An 18,433-nucleotide genomic window follows, 5' to 3' on the forward strand; every position below is an offset into this window, starting at 1 on the left:
AGGCTCCTACCAAATGTAGCATCTGGCAACCTCTGCATTTTTGAACTTCCTTTTCTTAGGGTCTTAATTGACCATTCTTCTTTGATTGACATCATTTTTATGTAGCCCACACTCCAATTCTCTGCCTACTTACTTCATTGTGATCACAAATCCAGTCCTGCCTTCCTCACGTTTCACTGGTAGGAATCTGTGTGTGGTCCTAAATTCTTCCTGCCTGCCCCAACTGGGAGCTCATCTCACTCTTCCTGTACGGGCTTGACTAGTTAATCCGCAGAAACAGCCATGTTTCCCTAATGGTCAAGTTCTTGGGCGCCCTTTGTAGATACTACCAAGTATTACCAAGAGGGACACTCGCTCAAACCATCGCGAATGGATACCAGTGGCCAAAGAAAAGGTGTATGACTTAGAATCAATTCATATCAACCTCAACACGTATTTAAAGAATAGATTCCTCACATGAGTTCGTCACATTTATTTTTCTTTAAAAACTCAAGGCAGGCCGGGCGTGGTGGCTCACGACTGTAATCCCGGCACTTTGGGAGCCGAGGCGGGCGGATCACAAGGTCAGGAGATCAAGACCATCCTGGCTAACAAGGTGAAACCCCGTCTCTACTAAAAAAAATACAAAAAATTAGCCAGGTGTGGTGTCAGGCGCCTGTAGTCCCAGCTACTCGGGAGGCTGAGGCAGAAGAATGGTGTGAACCTGGGAGGCGGAGCTTGCAGTGAGCTGAGATCACGCCACTGCACTCCAGCCTGGGCGGTGAGATTCCATCCAAAAAAAAAAAACTCAAGGCAGATAACATTTTTGTTCATCAAGGCATTCAGTTAAGATGGCAAATTGAGTTTTGTAGATATTACTTTTTTTTTTACTTAAAAATTTTTTTTTGACCGGGCATGTTGGCTCACACCTATAACCCCAGTAGTTTGGGAGCCCAAGGCAGGCGGATCACCTGAGGTCAGGAGTTTGAGACCAGCCTGGCCAATATGGTGAAACCCTGTCTCTACTAAAAATACAAAAACTGGCCAGGTGTGGTGATGGGTACCTATAATCCCAGCTCCTAGGGAGGCTGAGGCAGGAGAATCGCTTGAGTCCAGGAGGCGGAGTTTGCAGTAAGCCAGGATGTGCCACTGCATTCCAGCCTGGGCGACAAGAATGAAACTCTGTCTCAAAAAAAAAAAAAAAGGAAAAGAAAGAAAAAAGAAAGTAACTTTTTTTTTTTTGTAGAGAGGAGGTCTCAATATGTTGCCCAGACTGGACTTGAACTCCTCAGCTCAATCACTCCTCCTACCTCGGCCTCCCAATGTGCTGGGATTACAGGCGTGAGCCACCATGTCCAGCCAGCAAAGATATGACTTCTAAAAGTACAGACTCTGACAAAATTCTACATTGTTTCTCTAGCTCACTATCTATACCTTCGCCTCTTGGGTTTTTATCTAACTATATTTAAATGCTCTGCTCTTATTTTCTGCTTGTGTTTAGCTCCTTCTGACTGTATTTTCCTCAGTCTTGATTCATTATTTTCATCCTTTGCGCCTGTTTTTACAACTCTATGATGGAGACTTCTCACAATCCCTCTCATTTTTTTTTCACACCTGTATTTCTTTTTCTTCTCTCTTCATCTCTGGGTTCCTGCCTCTTCTTTGTTCTTCCTTTGGATATTCAATTTTTTTTTTTTTTTTTTTTTTTTTGACACGGAGTCTCACTGTCACCCCTGCTAGAGTGCAATGGCACGATCTCGGCTCACAACAACCTCGGCCTCCCAGGTTCAAACGATTCTCCTGCCTCAGCCTCCTAAGTAGCTGGGATTACAGGCACCTGCCACCACGCCCGGCTAATTTTTATACTTTTAGTAGAGACGAGGTTTCACTATGTTGGCCAGGCTGGTCTTGAACTCCTGACCTCAGGTGATCCGCCCGCCTCAGCCTCCCAAAGTGCGGGGATGACAGGCGTGAGCCACCGCACCCAGCCTGGATATTTAAATCGTTCTGCACTCTCCTCCATTTTTTTCTCTCTGTGATTCTGTCAGCTCCTTTGCCTATATTTGCATCTCAGTTGACACTCCGATTCTGACTCGTCCTTACCTTCCTACCAGTCTCTGCCGACCGGTTACTGTCAGCCTCTGTCTTTAGGTTTGCATTGCAGCTGTTTGTCCTCTGTCTTTCTGCCTGCCTCCAAGTCCCCGTATCTCCTGGTCTCTTCCGTCGGTGAATCTTCCCACTGACTGCCTCCTCCGCCTTCTGCTCTTCTGCTTCTCAGCTCCCCGGACTCATCCCCCCTCTTCTCTGTCCCCACCTCTCCTCTTACTCTTCTGATCTCTCTATCTGCCAGTATTTCCTCCATCGCTCCTGAGCCTGGGTGTTCCTCCTTGTCACTCTATTTCTTTTATTTTCTTTTGAGACGGAGTCTCGCTCTGTCACCCAGGCTGGAGTGCGGTGGCGCTATCTCGGCTCACTGCAAGCTCCGCCTCCCGGGTTTACGCCATTCTCCTGTCTCAGCCTCCCAAGTAGCTGGGACTACAGGCGCCTACCACCACGCCCTGCTAATTTTTTGTATTTTTGTAAAGACTGGGTCTCACCGTGTTAGCCAGGATGGTCTCGATCTCCTGACCTCGTGATCCGCCCGCCTCAGCCTCCCAAAGTTCTGGGATTACAGGCATGAGCCACCGGGCCCGGCCCCTTTTTTTTTTTTTGAGACGGAGTCTCGCTCTGTCGCCCAGGCTGGAGTGCAGTGGCTGGATCTCAGCTCACTGCAAGCTCCGCTTCCCAGGTTCATGCCTTTCTTCTGCCTCAGCCTCCCCAGTAGCTGGGACTACAGGCACCTGCCAGCACGCCCAGCTAATTTTTTGCATTTTCAGTAGAGACAGGGTTTCACCGTGTTAGTCAGGATGGTCTGGATCTCCTGACCTCGTGATCCGCCCGCCTCGGCCTCCCAAAGTGTTGGGATTACAGGCATGAGCCACCGTACCGGGCTGACTCACTCTAGTTCACTGTCTAGACTCTGGGTGCCTTTCAGCCTTGCAGTCTCTTCTTGTTGGCCTTTATTTCTATTTTTCTGGTCCTTTTTGTTTATAACCATTTTATCAGTTCTGTGACTTTGGTGTCTCTCAGGATCTATGACAGCCTTTCTCCATATTTCTGCTAAGGCCTATCTCTTTTGACCTCCATCCCTTTTTGCTTCTGTCACCTCTATGCGAATAATCCTTCTGTCTTTCTATCTGTCGCTCAATCTATGTATGTCTGTCTCTGTCATTCTTTGTGTCTTTCTGTACTTCCGCTTCTTAGCAAGGTTTTTTTGAAGACAATCTTCCTGTCTCTTGCTTTTGCTCATGTACCTTTTCTTTTTTTTTTTTTTTTTTTTTTTTTTTTTGAGGCGGAGTGTAGCTCTGTCGCCCAGGCTGGAGTGCAGTGGCCGGATCTCAGCTCACTGCAAGCTCCGCCTCCCGGGTTCACGCCATTCTCCGGCCTCAGCCTCCCGAGTAGCTGGGACTACAGGCGCCTGCCACCTCGCCCGGCTGGTTTTTTGTATTTTTTTTTTTTTTTTTAGTAGAGACGGGGTTCCACCGTGTGAACCAGGATGGTCTCGATCTCCTGACCTCGTGATCCGCCCGTCTCGGCCTCCCAAAGTGCTGGGATTACAGGCTTGAGCCACCGCACCCGGCCTTTTTTGTATTTTTTTTTTTTTAGTAGATCATGTACCTTTTCTGTGGATGGCTAAGGGTTGCCTCTCTCAGTCCATTGTTTAGTAGAACAGCAGCCTTAATCTGCTCGGCACTTCCCATCACCTGGATGTTCTGGGAAGGAAGGGGTCTTGTTCAACAGAAAAAAAACACAGCAGAAGCAGCAGGGAGGAAGAGCTTATGAATGAATCTCAGAAAAGGTCCAGCTCTTCCTTTTTTTTTTTTTTCTTTTGAGATGGAGTCTCACTCTGTTGCCCAGGCTGGAGTGTAGTGGCACGATCTCGGCTCACTGCAACCTCTGCCTCCTGGATTCAAGCGATTCTCCTGCCTCAGCCTCCTGAGTAGCTGGGATTACAGGCACCTGGCTAATTTTTGTATTTTTAGTAGAGACAGGGTTTCATCATGTTGACCAGGCTGGTCTTGAACTCCTGACCTCAGGTGATCCTCCCATCTTGGCCTCCCAAAGTGCTGGGATTACAGGCGTGAGCCACGGCGCCCAGCCAGAAGGCCAGCTATTCCTTTATCCTCCTGCAGCCTTCTCTCACACACTCTGCCTCTGCCCTCATTCTTCCACGAAAGCCTGGGCCTGGGAAGACTCTGTACTGGGCACCCAAGTGGGTGCTTGAGTTCCTTCTGTGATTCTGGACTTCAGTGCCATCCTAAGAAGACAGACCTAGCCCTGTGTTCATTCCTCTAAGAATCCGAATTGTCTTTGAAAAGTCAAAAGAGGCCAGGTACGGTGGCTCACGTCTGTAATCTCAGCATTTTGGGAGGCTGAGGTGGGTGGATCACTTGAGTGCAAAAGTTTGAGACCAGCCTGGGCAACATGGCAAAATCTGGTCTCTACAAGAAAATACCAAAATTAGCCTGGTGCAGTGGCATGCACCTGTAGTCCCAGCTACTTGGGAGGCTAAGCTGGGAGGCAGAGATTCCAGTGAGCCAAGATCAAGCCACTACATGCCATCCTGGGCGACAGAGCAAGAACTCGTCCCCCCAAAAAAAAGAAAAAAGAAAAGAAAAAACCCCCAAAAAGTCAAAAGATACCAAAAAAATTAAAAAGATTTAAAAAATTAAAAGGACACAGTAGGACCAGAGTTAAGTAGAAAAACAGGAGTGTGTGTCAGGCGTAGTGGCTCACATCTATAATCCCAGCACTCTGGGAGGCTGAGGCGGGTGGATCACTTGAGGTCAGGAGTTCAAGACCAGCCTGGGCAACATGGTGAAACCTCTCCACCAAAAAATACAAAAATTAGCTGGGCTTGGTGGTGCATGCCTGTAGTCCCAGCTACTTGGGAGGCTAAGGCAGGAGAATCACTTGAACACAGGAGGCTGAGGTTGCAGTGAGCTGGAATCGTGCCACTACACTCCAGCCTGGGTGACAGAGTGAGATGCTATCTCATAAAAAAAGAAAGAAAGAAAGAAAGAAAGAAAGAAAGAAAGAAAGAAAGAAAGAAAGAAAGAAAGAAAGAAAGAAAAGAAAGAAAAACAGGAGTGTGGCTTTGAGAACCAGAAATATTAGCAGCAATTGCTGTGGCCCAGGTTCTGTCTCTTGGCAACTATCACATCCATCTCTGCCGGTACAGACAGCACCTCTTCTACCTTCCTCCCCCTGCCAGAATTTGGTTATAGGTGAGATCTCTTTTCTCTGTCCCTACTCGCCCCATACCAGATCTCTCTGATCCTAGTGGGACTTCACCTTCCCCGATATGTCCCTGGGTTAAAGCAAAGAGCTTCTCTCTCCACTGGCAGTTTCTTCCAGCTGCATGCCTCCTGCCACCCTTTACTGACAGATCTGGCTGTACTTCTTGAGTTTATTTGCTGGAAAGGGCACTCATCTGATGACGGATTTCAGTGAACAGAAACCCAGGTTCCCACCCATCCAACATCAGCACTTCTTCTTAGATCCTAGCAAGGGGAAGGGATGTGAGTTAGCTCGAAGAGAAACTGAGATGTTGATGAGCCAGTCTGGCCCTCACCCCGATGGGGGACTGTGCATGGAAGACCCTCATCTCCTTATCCTGGCCCCACCTCCCCCCCCCATGGCTTCTCTCTAGTCTTTCAGGCTGAGAGTGGAATTGTCCCTGGTGACAGGTCCATCGTCATGACGTGTCCTGGTCCCCCTGGTTTTCTCGTGCCCGGGGCCGGGTGGATGGGTTCGAGACTGCAGGACATCATTGACCAGAATGCGGATCCCTAATATGATGCTCATGACGCCCACAGTGACCAGCCCAATTCCACCCAGGGTGACCAGAGCAAGAGGAACCTGGTGGCGCTGCTGGAATAGCCACAGACTCATCCACCCCAGCGGGACCAGGCGGAAGAGGGCCAGGGTGGCCAAGGAGGCCCAGCTGGTCATGCTGAAGGCCAGGGATGGGGCCTGGCGAGAGAGCAACAGCAGCTTCCGCAGGTGCAAGCAGGCAGAGTTCAACTCCAGGAGCAGAGACACCATGGAGAAACCCACGTAGTGGCCAGACAGAACAGCGGTGCTGAGGCAGCTCACTACCTGGGAGCCAGGGTTACAGGTCAGAGGACTCCCCGTGACCTGCCAGCCATCATGTCCCAATAACCCAGGCCTTAAGAGAGGCTTCCACGCATTCTGTGGGACTCCCCAAACACCTGACCTTTATGCTTTTACCTTTATCCTGGGGCCCTGAGCAGCCTTGAAACAACCCTTCCACAGATGGAGCCAGGATTGGCCCAGGGAGGGGCTGTCTCATCCCCTAACACCCCTTTAACTTCCCATTCCTGGGCTTTCTTTTCTTTCTTTCTTCTTTTTTTTTGAGACAGAGTCTCACTCTGTCACTAGGATGGAGTGCAGTGGCGTGATCTTGGCTCACTGCAACCTCTGCTTCCCTGGTTCAAGAGATTCTCTTGCCTCAGCTTCCCGAGTAGCTGGGACCACAGGCGCCTGCCACCACACCCAGCTAATTTTTGTATTTTTAGTAGAGACAGGGTTTCACTGTATTAGTCAGGATGGTCTCGATCTCCTGACCTCGTGATCCACCTGCCTCGGCCTCCCAAAGTTCTGGGATTACAGGCGTGAGCCACCACACCTGGCCTAGGGCTTTCATACCGCATACCCACACCCTATACTAGGACACCCCCTTCTCAGAAAAGCTCCATATTCCACATTTCCGTGATCAACTGGACACCTGTGGGGGGACCCAAACTCCTTAGGCTCACATGGTGGGTGCCCTGGCATGGTGGGTGCCCTTGTATGGTGGGTGCCCTGGCATGGTGGGTGCCCTGGCATGGTGGGTGCCCTTGGATGGTGGGTGCCCTGGCATGGTGCGTGCTCTTGGATGGTGGGTGTCTGGACTCCCCAGCTGTGGCCAGCAGCCACCTCCTCCCCCTAACTCAGCCTAAGACTGGGGAGCCAAGCACCAGCTGGGGGCAGAGACTCTGTGGGAAATGATAGGATAGAAAAATGAAGAGAGGGCGGGGGGTGGTGGCTCATGCCTGTAACCCCATCACTTTTGTAGGCCTAAGTGGGCGGATCACCTGAGGTCAGAATTTCCAGACCAGCCTGGCCAACATAGAGAAACCCCATCTTTACTAAAAATTTAAAAATTACTCCGGCGTGGTGGTGGGTGCCTGTAATCCCAGCTACGTGGGAGGCTGAGGGAGGAGAATTGCTTGAACCCCGGAGGCTAAGGTTGCAGTGAGCCGAGGCGGAACCACTGGACTCCGAATTGGGTGACAGAGTGAGACTCCGTCTCAAAAAAAAGAAGAATGAGGAGAGACTGGGAAGCTCAGGTTGGACAGGGCTCCCCTCCTCCCTCCTGTCTGGCTTCTCCCCTCAATCTCACCACCAAATGATGACAGAGAAGATCCCAGGTCTTGCCGAAGGTCTGGTTCTGCAGCAGGTCAGCTCCGTCTGCCAGGAAGTAACCTGTGGGCATGGGGGTAGGGGTTAGGCTGCTCCAGAGCCTGGGCAGCTTAGAGAGGATTTCCAGCTCCCCCCTCCCCGCCCCGCCCCTCTCCCAGTTCTTAGGTTTCCCTTGGTAAAAGCTTCAGGAACGTTTAACCCCCACGGGGGAGGGGAATGGACCTCGAAGGACAGCAGAAGCTGCACCCCGAACCCTCCATCGCCCCACCGGCCCAGCCTTCCCTGCAGACTTACCCACAGACACGGCCACCAGCACCAGGGCCCAGCGCGGGTGGCCATGGATGGGGTCGGCGGCCATCTGAGGGTACAGTGACAGGCTGGGGTATGGAGGGGGAAGGGAGGGGCATGGTTAGCCTCTCCACGCCCTGACCCCGCTCTCTCTGTGCTCTCTCTGTGCGCGCCCCCACCCCAGTCTCAGCTCTGGAGACGCCCGCCGGGTCTCCCGGCCTCAGCCTCCCACTCCTCGCCCTCGCCCGGTGCGCCTCGAACCCCCAAGCCCGCACCCGAGCAGCGCCCCGGCCCCCGAGAGCAGGCTGTGCGCCAGGGAGACGCAGAGGTTCCGCCACTGCCAGCGGTCCCGAGCGGCCAATTCCGGCGTGGGCAGCCACCGCAGCCCCCAGTGCAGCCCTCGGAACGCGAGGAAGGAGGCGCCGGCCACCAGGAGCCCCGGGGGCGCCATGGCCCCGCGGCGGTTGGGGGGGCAGGGGGTCCAGGTCTGTCCGCTCGGTGCCCGCGCTCTCTTTCCTGCAGGACTGGGCCCCCGGCTCCCCTCCCCGCCCCGCCTTCGAGATCCGCAGGAACTTTTCCCTTCTCGTCCACGCCCCATCCCTCGGCTGCGCGGTGATTGGAGCAGCCGCGGGGCCGCCACCCCCGGAGCCTTGGCCACCCATCGCGTCCCGCCCCAGCCAGGGGAGCGGTTCGGGGGCTCCGGACCCTGGAGCTCGGGGGGCCTCCGGGATGTTCGCCAATAGGGGTCCTCCCCAGCTCCAGGCGTCCTGAAGCGCTGGAGTTGCAGACCTCGGTCTCCAGTCTAACCTCACCTGACACTCCCGGGCCCCGCCCGCGAACCCTGACCTCCTCCTCCCGGCTCCCGCGCCTTTCACCTACTGAGCGTCACCGCCACACCCTGGAAGGCAGAGGCCAGCGCAGCCCACACTTGCCTGCCCGAGTCTGGTCGCTGCCCCCACTTCCTTCCCAGCGTCCGTGGTGGGGAGGGGGCGCCCCACTTTCTTGGAGCCACCCCTTCTGCCTCCTGAAGTTTCCAGGCCTTTAACAGATCCCAGAAAACCTGTAATTCCAGCAGTTCTGCTCCCCGCCTCCACAACCCCCAGGAGCCCCCATGTTGGAGAAGCGACGCACTGGGCCCCGCCCTGACCCCCAGCATTGTTCTTGGCCCTACAGAGGAGCCTCATTAGGAAGATGAGGCAAAAGGGAATCGCTGGCCGCTGGTCTTGAAAAGCACCGCCCTTCCCCAAGGGCCTGGTATCTGTTGGGTGGGTAGAGTATCTAACAATCCAAGGGCAAGAAAAGGTAACACAGGGTCCCTTCAAGGCTGGGACAGAGTCAGAAGAGAAAAACAGACCTGTCCTGCTCTCAGTAGCAGGGCTGTTAAGATTCTAGAACCCTCCAGCCTTAAGAGGAAAAGTCTCCCCCAGTCCCTCACCCCCTGAAGAGCCCCAGGTTTGTACTGCTTTCCTTCCACCTTACTCCACTCCACACCTCTTCAGCTAGCAGTCAGTCAGCAATTCAGAGCTGTTTCCTGCAGGCTGAGAGGAAGGATTCCAGCTACTTCAAAGAATTAAGTTCATAGACAAAGAGGCGCCCCAACCAAACCTTCTCACCAAAAAGCTGAGGTCTTCCCTTCATTCTTCTACCCCCACTTCTCCAAAGGTTTAAATAATAACACCAATCTCTTAAATTATATTTATTATAGGAAAGCAATACACAATTAATGTAGAAAATTTGGAAATTACAGAAAAACTAAAGATGAAAATTTCAGTGACTTTGTTCCACCATCCAAAGATAACCACTAAACATTTTTTAGCATGCCTTTCGTCTTTTTTATCTGCTCTCTGTATACAAGTATACACCCATACTTTAAAAGACAAAATTGAGATCACATAACATGCACTATTTTTACAACCTTTTAATATTCAAGGAGTATTTTTCTTTCAGTCAGATGTTCTTTTACATGACTTTTAATGTCTGTGCAGTACCCCACCATCTGGATGGAGATACAATAATTTCCCTAAGCAAAATCCCCTACTGCAAACTTTCATTACAGCAGAAAAGGAATGAATTCCCAACCAAACCATTGCTTCTCATTTTTCTCCGTTGCAAAGCTGGGATGAACATCTTATCACTAACTAAATCCTTAATAATTTTCTTAGGATAAATTCCCAAAGATAGAATTCATAGGTCAAAGGACGTGGAGCTTTTAGGCTACATGACACATATTACCCAACTGCCATCCAGGAAGCCTGCACCGATGTATACGACGTATACTCCCACACGCAATATATGGCAATGTCATTTCGGTAGTCTCTTTGCCAATATTGGGTCTTATTTTTTTCTGTTATGGTTTGCTAAGGGAAAAATGCTTTCAGCTCTATTTGCCTTTCTTTAATTACTAATGAAGCATACATTTTTTTCATAGTTTTATCCATTCCGATTTCTTTTATGAATTTCCTGTGTATGTCCTTTCGCAGATGGCTCTTGGTCCTTGAGGCTGCTTTACATAAACACTGCAGGCTGGGCGGAGGTGGAAGTAGGGCGGTGAAGCCACAGGGCGCTGCACTATGGCGCCACATCTTGGAGGCAGAAAGCCTGGAGAGAAATGGTGATCAGAGGAGGAGAGGGCTGGAGGCTTGCCGTCGATGGAGGCCGGCTGTCCTCCCTCCTTTTGGGGTGCTCCTGGCCTTTATGGGCTCCTCTGTTGGATGCCCAGGTAGGACCCTGTGCTCTCCAGGCCTGGTCCTTCACTGCTCTCCGCATTCCCAGGCTCCCTTTCCTCACCTCTGCTCCATGATGGGTGAAGATGGCAGAGGCACATGCCAGGGCTGGAGGGAGACGCTGTGGCCAGTGAAGCAAGAAGAAGAAAGGACAGAGGCAGTGTCCAGGAACAGAGTGACCTTTGTTGCAGCCTATGCGTTTATCCCCTCCTCTCTACCACTGTCCCACTCAGCTTGGCTGCAGAAGGGCAGGGTTCCAGTCTACTCTTCTCCACATCCTTGAGTTTTTCACAAGCGGAGGGTAGGATACAGCTCCCTGCACATCTCCTCCCACCAAATCGAACAGACAGCTTCCTGTAGCCGCTGGGTGAGAATGGATCTGGGCTGGAGGGGGCAGATTTACACTGCCTGATATCCAGAAGGAGGTCACATCCCACAACCCACCTCCCCTGCTTGCTGCAGGGGAGAATTTCCTGTCTGCACAGGCCTGAGCTGGGGATCACATACCACCTTGGAAAGCAAAGTGAGGAAAGAAACAGGGCAGCGGCAGTTAGAATCCCACCAAGGGGCTGCTGTCCTGCTTTGGGTATCAGGGGAAGCCTTGGGCCACCCTTGCATGGGGGGACATCGTGGAGAGGCGAGCTCCTAGCTCCTTGCATTGGTCTAACTCTAACCCCTTCCTCCAGCTTCCCATTACCCCGCCCAGCTCCTGGGTGATGGTGTCAGGGATGGGGAAGGGACAACAGCTTATGTGAAAAGGTGTGTGTTCCCACCCTTAGCGGCGGGAGAGCCCAGGTTCTGAATCGACCAGGTGGGCTTCTGACTCCCTCATGTACACTCATCTGTCTGGCTGCCCATCTCATAGGTGGAGAAACTGAGACAGGAGGTCTAAGGGTCTCAGACACAGGTAAGTGGCCAGGAATTGACAGTCGGGGCCAGCCTGAGCAAATGCAGGGAAAAATAAGAGCAGAAGGATGACTCCTCACCCCGGGTTTAGTGTCACTTTTCCTTGAAGAGTGAGCTTACTTTCGGACCTCATCTGGAAAGGCCAGTGGGGAAGAATGAGAGATACGGAAGGAGGGTCAAGAAGGAAGTCCGGGAGACAGAGTGTTCTCTCCACTTCTTCCCACTGTCACACAAAGACCAACTAACCTGGGGTTGTTTGAGCCCTTCTACTCCTCAATTCAGCCAGTGTCTCTAATCTAAAACCGCTCCTTGCTGGGCCAATCTGGGCAAAGGCTCTCCAGCTTTCCCAAAACGTATCATCAACCCTGCTGTTCGGACCTTCCCAGCCCATTTCTGTCACCTTCCAGATGACGGGGAAAGCGGCTCCTCCTCCTCCTCGAAGCCAGGGGCAGAGGGCAACAGTTCTTCAACTGGCAGCTTTAGCTGGGTCAGGACATAAAGCTTGCCACTGAAGAACTACTGCGGCTCAGCCAGGTGAGGGTGTGAGAGGAACAGGCTCCTAGGGGAAAGGGAGGGAAAATGGGAAAGATCTGAGCAGGGCATGTTGCTGCCACGCTGACCCACTCACTGGCCATCAGGGTCCTGCCCCAGTAGACCTTTGAGATTCTAATGAAGGGTTGCAGCTCTGACGTGGGCCTGCACAAGCTGTTAGCCTCAGTGAGCAGCAAGAGGCAGCTGTAAACAGACTTCCCTTACTCTTCTTTCCAGAACTGGAGTCTAGAGAAACCCAGTCCTGCTCTCAGCCACCCCTGCCCTAGCAGCCCCCGGGGGCCCAGCCTCCTCAGCATTCAGGCAGCACAGAGCCCGAGACCCTGGACACACCCCACCAGCACGCAGGCACTAGAAGTGTGGCGCCTCAGGTCCAGAAATATGAGTTCAGTCATCAGCCCAAATGATTTGTTCCCAGGGAGTTCAGCTGGAAGGAGAGTTCTGGGGGCCTGGAGTGGGGAAGAGTGAGGAAGGGAGGAGGCCTAGCGTTTGAAAGAAGGTCAGCAGAGGCCCCGGGGCTGTGAGGGGCGGACAGGGGACCACAGGCTGGAGAGGAGGGAGGTGTAGGCAGGGTGGCTGGGCCTGTGAGGGGCGGGCAGGGGACCACAGGCTGGAGGGGAGGGAGGTATGAGCAGGGTGGCTGGGCAGCTTCCCCAGGACTCTCGGATGCCAGGCATTCCGCTTGCGCATTCCGGGTACATCTGGTATGAATTCCAGGCTGTCTGCCGGCCCCTCCATGTCTGAACTTTGTTCCAAGTTCCAAGCCCCGCCCCCACAGTTCCAACGCATGAATCAGCAGGAAAAGCCGGGCCCTGCAGCATGGCCCAGGGAGGGGGCTGGGGGCGTGGCAGACTCGGGGGATGTGAGCTGGGGAGGGCGGGTCTCTGCTGACACTCAGTCCAAGGGCATGGCCCACGCCAGGCTGAGGGGCCAAGGCGGTCTTGTCTTGGAATTTCTATACTCAGAGGGTAATAAAGATTGGGGGATACGGGGTGCGGTTCAAATTCTGAAACCCTCTTGGGAGGCATGAACTTTGTGTATCTTCCTACCCCTGGGTGACCAGTCCAACTCCGTCCGACCTTCCTCTGTCTGAGATAGCTCTGTTCAACTCAGAGGACTCAGCAGCTGCTGACAGTCTATGCCAAGCAGGTGCCCTGGCTGCAGGGCGGGGTGGGCCCAGGGCACTGACCCTCTGACCAGCTGCTCCATCAACCCTCTGGCACTCTGACAGCTCCTAGCCCAGTATGACAGCCACGATGACAGGCCAAAGGAGTTGGAGGCTGGAACCAGGGCCGGAGGGAGGTGGGGGCGACAGCCTCGCCGGAGGCCATGGGGAGGGGCCAAGAGTTGGCCGGGAGGTGGGGAGAGAGGGAGCCCAGTGATGACTAACCCAGGCGCCCCACCCAGCCAGCCGGCTTCCCAGGCAGTCAGGGCCAGGCCTGGGCTAGGGGCCTCACAACCGGACAGGCTGGGGGGAGGTGCAGAGGTGACCTTCTCTCGGCCCAAGACGGCCAGTTAGTCTGGGGAGTGGGGGTTAGAGTTTCCAGGCCCTCCTCTTGCCCTCTTTCCCCCGCCCAACTGCGGTGAAACCCTAACCTTTGGGTTGCATAAGGCCCCGGCACCGCCGCCCCCTACTCCTCTCCCCTCCCCCCTTACATAACATCCCCTGGAGGGAACGAGAGGAGGGGCCGGCCCGCCCAGCGACCCCTTCCCTGCCAGGGCGCTGAACTGGCGCTGAACTGGCTCTGACCCAGTGAACGCCGACAGAGGCAAAGCACCTCCCCGCCGCCCGCTCCGGGGGTCCAGAACCTCCCCAGGCTAGATGGCCGGCCCCTGTATCCTCAGACCGCGGGCCGCCGGGTGAGCCGCCCCCGGCCCTCCGGCCCCTCGGCTCCCCCAACCCCGCCACTCCGCCAGCCCTTCCGCAACGACTCCCGTCCCGGACTCTTTCCTCAGAGCTCCTGACACACTAACCCGGCCAGTCCAGGCCCCTCTTCCCGAAGCGCCCCTGCCCCCGCCGCCCCCTCTCTCCTCCCCGGAAGGGCAGGGTGTGGCCGCCCGGACCCCACTTTCACCCTCCATCCCGTTACCGCGGCTCCCCGCTGCGTGACCGGATTGCCAGCTCACACCCACCTGGTGCTGGGTGTGGGGGTTGCTGCGCAGAGGGGAGCAAATCACTGCGTCCTCTCCCCACGGCCGGCGGCGCTGTCTCTTCACGGCGCCCAGCACACACCGGCTCCAGGCTCCGATCAGCTGGCGGCGTCGTGACGCACGAGCTGCGAATGCACCGCCCGGGGCCAATCACCGCCCACTGCTGGGCAACGTGGCCACGCCCACCCGGGGGCGCCGGGGCCTCGCCCTGGTCCCGCCTCTCCAGGCGCCCTGGCTCTGATTGGCAAAGAGGCCACCCTTTTGCCGGGCGGAATTGCACCAAGCCCCGCCCACCCACCCACGAGCCGGCCAATAGACGGAAAGGCGTGGCCCAGCCCTTCGCGTCAACGACCCGCTTAGAAAAGCGCTACGTCAAACGAGAGTCCTAAAGAGCAGGCGAAAGTCACGGCGTCTGCGTTTGCAATGCATGCTGGTCGATGTAGTTCTCAGCCCGACACCCTCCTTCCCAGAACCCAGTGCGCTCTGTGAGTTGGCATTTTTAAACTGAGCTCGGAATCCGGCCCAGGGAAGTCCTTAAAGGGCGACAGCCCCTCCTTGTTGGAGCCGTGAGTGCTTCTTTTAGACATCTCCCAAACTGACTGGCCGGCCTCGGCGGGACGCTATAGCTCTTTAAGGAAAGGTGGCGCGGACCAAGGAGCAGGAGTGGACAGAGCGTCAGCCCCCAGGGTAGCAGAGGCTGCCGTTGGAGAGCTCTCGAGGGCTTTTGGAGGAGGGAGGATGCTAACCTCGCCCAGCCCAGCTTTCACTGAAGGGACCCAGCCCACTCCTCCTGGGGGCCCTTCCTAACCAGAGGAGGCTTTTTTTCTTGGATGTCTCTTCCCAGTCCCAGAAGAGGCCGCAGAGCCTCCCAAGAGGTAGCTTTCTAACAAAAGATTCATAGCACAGTCCTCACCTTAGGGTACAGGGAGGGCTTCTGGTCAGAAATTAGGGGATGGGCCATGCCAAAGTGCAAATGGTCAGCAATCGCATCCTCTGATTAACCCCCATTCAGTCCCGCCCTCCAAAGCTCTTCACTGACTCAGGCCTACTTAGGGAAGAGATTTCGAAGGTGGAGACCAATGAGCAGACTGCTCCTTCCCCAGGGGCCAATCAGAGTCTAGATGAGCGGGGGATGGGCAAAAACTGAAATGAACCCAATGACTTGGCAAAAGCTGTTGGTCGGCTTTTTTAAAGGGGCAAGCCTACCCCACCTTATCGCTCCGCGCAAACCCCAGAAAGAGGAAAGTGTGGACTGAAATCCATGCCTTTTCCTTCAGCTCCAAATAAGGGCTGAGAGTAACTGAGCAGGAGAGATGTGCCTGGAAGGTGAGATCCTTCCCTCTGTTAAATACGCTCTCCATCAGGTAATTGATAAAGTTCCTTGGAGCTCCAGAATTCTGAGCCTGCGTTCAGGACATTGCGCCTTTAAGGAAACTTCCTGCCTTGCGCCCCAGTAACAGCTGATTGTTGGAAAGTGTGACCTCAGGGGACGAATCAGCTGTTACCACATCCTCCTCCTTGCTTACCCTCCTCCATCCCCCTATCCACCCCCATGGGTGGTGAAGGAAAGAACATGGGGGATGTGATTGTATGATCTTTCTTTTCCCCCATCACTCCAAGACTGTCTTCCCCCAACCCCAACCCGAACCCCGCTCTACTCCTTAGTTCTTCAGAGGCTCTGGGCTTGGAAAGAGGTATTTCCTGTTAGCATAGTCAATTCAGATTCTCCGGTCTAGATCCTCCCTGGTCTAGGGGGAGGCCAGTATTGGGGAGGTCCAGAATGGTGACTGGCGCCGGGGAGGGTATAGTGAACCCGAGGACCAAGCCTGGGGAGGAGGAATGGCTATGGGAAGAAAACTTGCGGTTCAGAACGCTGTTTCCCAGGCCAGCCGCCCCCTACTTCCTACTCAAGTTGCCCTATTCCCCTGTGGGCTGATGGGATCCTCCTGGTTTTGCCCATTTACTCCACTTACTTTATTTATTTATTTTATTTTTATTTTTTATTTTATTTATTTATTTAGAGACGGAGTCTCACTCTGTCACCCAGGCTGAAATGGAATGGCGCAATCTCGGCTCACTGCAAGCTCCGCCTCCCGGGTTCACACCATTCTCCTGCCTCAGCCTCCTGAGTAGCTGGGACTACAGGTGCCTGCCACCACGCCTGGCTAATTTTTTGTAATTTTAGTAGAGACGAGGTTTCACTGTGTTAGCCAGGATGGTCTCGATCTCCTGACCTTGTGATCTGCCTGCCTCGGCCTCCCAAAGTGCTGGGATTCCAGGTGTGAGCCACCGCACCCAGCCTATTTTATTTATTATTATTATTTTTTTTCTTATTTTGAGACGGCATCTCCTGTTGCCCAGGCTGGAGTGCAGTGACGCTATCTCAGCTCACTGCAACCTCCACCTCCCGGGTTCAAGCGATTCTTCTCCTTCAGCCTCCCGAGTAGCTGGGACCACAGGCACACACCACCACTCCCAGCTAATTTTTGTATTTTTAGTAGAGACAGGGTTTCACCATGTTGGCCAGGCTGGTCGTGAACTCCTGACCTCAGGTGATCCACCTGCCTCAGCCTCCCAAAGTGCTGGGATTACAGGTGTGAGCCACCGCGCCCTGCCACATTCCCTCCACTTCTAACTGTTCTCAGCTGCCACCTGGTCCCTGGGCCACTCCATTTTTGGCTTTCAGAGGTGCCCTGCCCACATGGCCACCCCCCACAGCAAGGGTGCTAATTGCTCAAGGGCTGCAGGTGGGACACGTTGGCCCCAAAAGCCAGCATCTTTGGCTGGGAAGTGCTGCAGGAATACCCAGGTAAAGATTTTGCCCCGATCTTGAGTTGGGAGTTGGGGTCACTCCAGGACAAGCTTAGTGTGAAGTCCTAGGACTGACTTGGCAAGGCAGAGAGAAATTAAGCAGGGCCCTGGCCAAACGTGGAAGAAAATGAAGCCTTACCAGCGACCCTTATTCTCCATTATCCCGAGCATAGAAATCCCATCCCTTTCCTGCTCACGGCCCTTGGGGTGACCCTTTTCCATTTTGTTCTGAACACTGACCCCACCCCCAAGGCCAGAAGCACAGGCTTCGAGTCCAGGGTTTCCCCACCTCAGCACCCGCTGGCATTTGAAGTAGAATAATTTCTTGTGGGAGGGCTACTGGATGCACAGTAGGACATCTGCGTGGTCCCTGGCCTCTGTGCTAGATGTCAGTGGCAACACTCACCCATCCCCAGCTCCCAGCTTTGACAGCCAAAAGTATCTCCAGACGTTACCAAATGTCTCCTGGGGCCAAAATCTCCTCCAGCTGAGAACTACTAAGTTAGACACACTTAGATTCAAATTCCAGCTCTTACTAGCTGTGAAATTGTTACAGATAATTTCCCCTCATCTACAACATACGGTGAATAAGGAATTCAAGGTTTGTTGTAGGGATTTCACCAATTAAAAATTTTTTAAAAATTCAAGATTTGGCCAGGCACAGTGGCTCATACCTGTGATCCCAGCACTTTGGGAGGCCGAAGCACGTGGATCACTTTGAGCCCAGGAGTTCAAGACCAGCCTGGGCAACATGGCAAGACCCTGTCTCTTAAAAAATAAATAAAAAATAAAAAATGGCCCAGCGAGGTGGCTCACACCTGTAATCGTAGCACTTTGTGAGGCTGAGGCAGGCAGACTGCTTGAGCTCAGGAGTTTGAGACCAGCTTGGGCAACATGGTGAAACCCTAGCTCTACCCAAAATACAAAAAATTAGCCAGGTGTGGTGGTGCACATCTGTGGTCCCAGTTACTCAGGAGGCCGAGGCAGAGGTTGCAGTGAGCCAAGATAGTGCCACTGCACTCCAGCCTAGGTGACAGAATGTGACTCCATCTCAAAAAAAAGAAAAAAGACGAAAAACAAATTTAATTAGAAAACACCTAGCATAGTACCTGCCACACTGGTCTGCAGTTGGTGCACTAAATGGTGGAGCTTCCTTTACTTTTCTCCCTGCCAGATTAGCAAGAACTGGCCGCACTCAACATGGGCTGACTGCTGGGGCAGCTGCAGCCTGTGTCCCTGACTATCCAAGACATGACCTCCTGGAAACCCAATACTGAGGTTGGCCAAGGGGAGTGGCTAATTTGGTCTGAGATTCCCCAAAGCCCAAAGGTGCTTGCATTGGGATTCAGGGAAAACGCTTACCCGGGGCAGTGAGAGGGAAATTCGGAAGAGAAGAAAGCTGTTACAGACTTTACTTCTGAAGATGTAGCCTGAAGTTCGCTGCATCAGAATTACCTGGGGTACTTGTTAAAAATTTAGATGCCTGGGTGTCACTCCAG

At 53.7% G+C, this 18,433-nt stretch overlaps 1 protein-coding gene across 5 annotated transcripts; it reads right to left on the reverse strand.

Moving 5' to 3' along the window:
• Window positions 1-5,470: 5,470 nt before the first annotated feature.
• Window positions 5,471-15,163, reverse strand: TLCD2 (TLC domain containing 2). 5 transcript variants are annotated; one of them, XM_073004568.1, is made up of 8 exons: window positions 15,037-15,163; window positions 14,106-14,248; window positions 12,339-12,421; window positions 11,824-11,982; window positions 8,070-10,392; window positions 7,801-7,883; window positions 7,487-7,569; window positions 5,471-6,180 (listed from the first exon to the last, which is right to left on the reverse strand). In XM_073004568.1, exons 5-8 carry the CDS (start codon window positions 8,390-8,392, stop codon window positions 5,728-5,730), a joined length of 942 nt encoding a protein of 313 aa, XP_072860669.1. In that variant the 5' UTR covers window positions 8,393-10,392; window positions 11,824-11,982; window positions 12,339-12,421; window positions 14,106-14,248; window positions 15,037-15,163; the 3' UTR covers window positions 5,471-5,727. The 5 variants fall into 5 exon arrangements, with proteins under 5 accessions (XP_072860669.1, XP_072860670.1, XP_072860671.1 ...); XM_073004569.1 differs by having other exon boundaries at window positions 11,824-12,421; XM_073004570.1 differs by lacking the exons at window positions 11,824-11,982; window positions 12,339-12,421.
• Between the last annotated feature and the right edge of the window lie 3,270 nt (window positions 15,164-18,433).

This window comes from Chlorocebus sabaeus, chromosome 16 (genome assembly GCF_047675955.1).
Source record: "Chlorocebus sabaeus isolate Y175 chromosome 16, mChlSab1.0.hap1, whole genome shotgun sequence".
Lineage (NCBI taxonomy): Eukaryota > Metazoa > Chordata > Mammalia > Primates > Cercopithecidae > Chlorocebus > Chlorocebus sabaeus.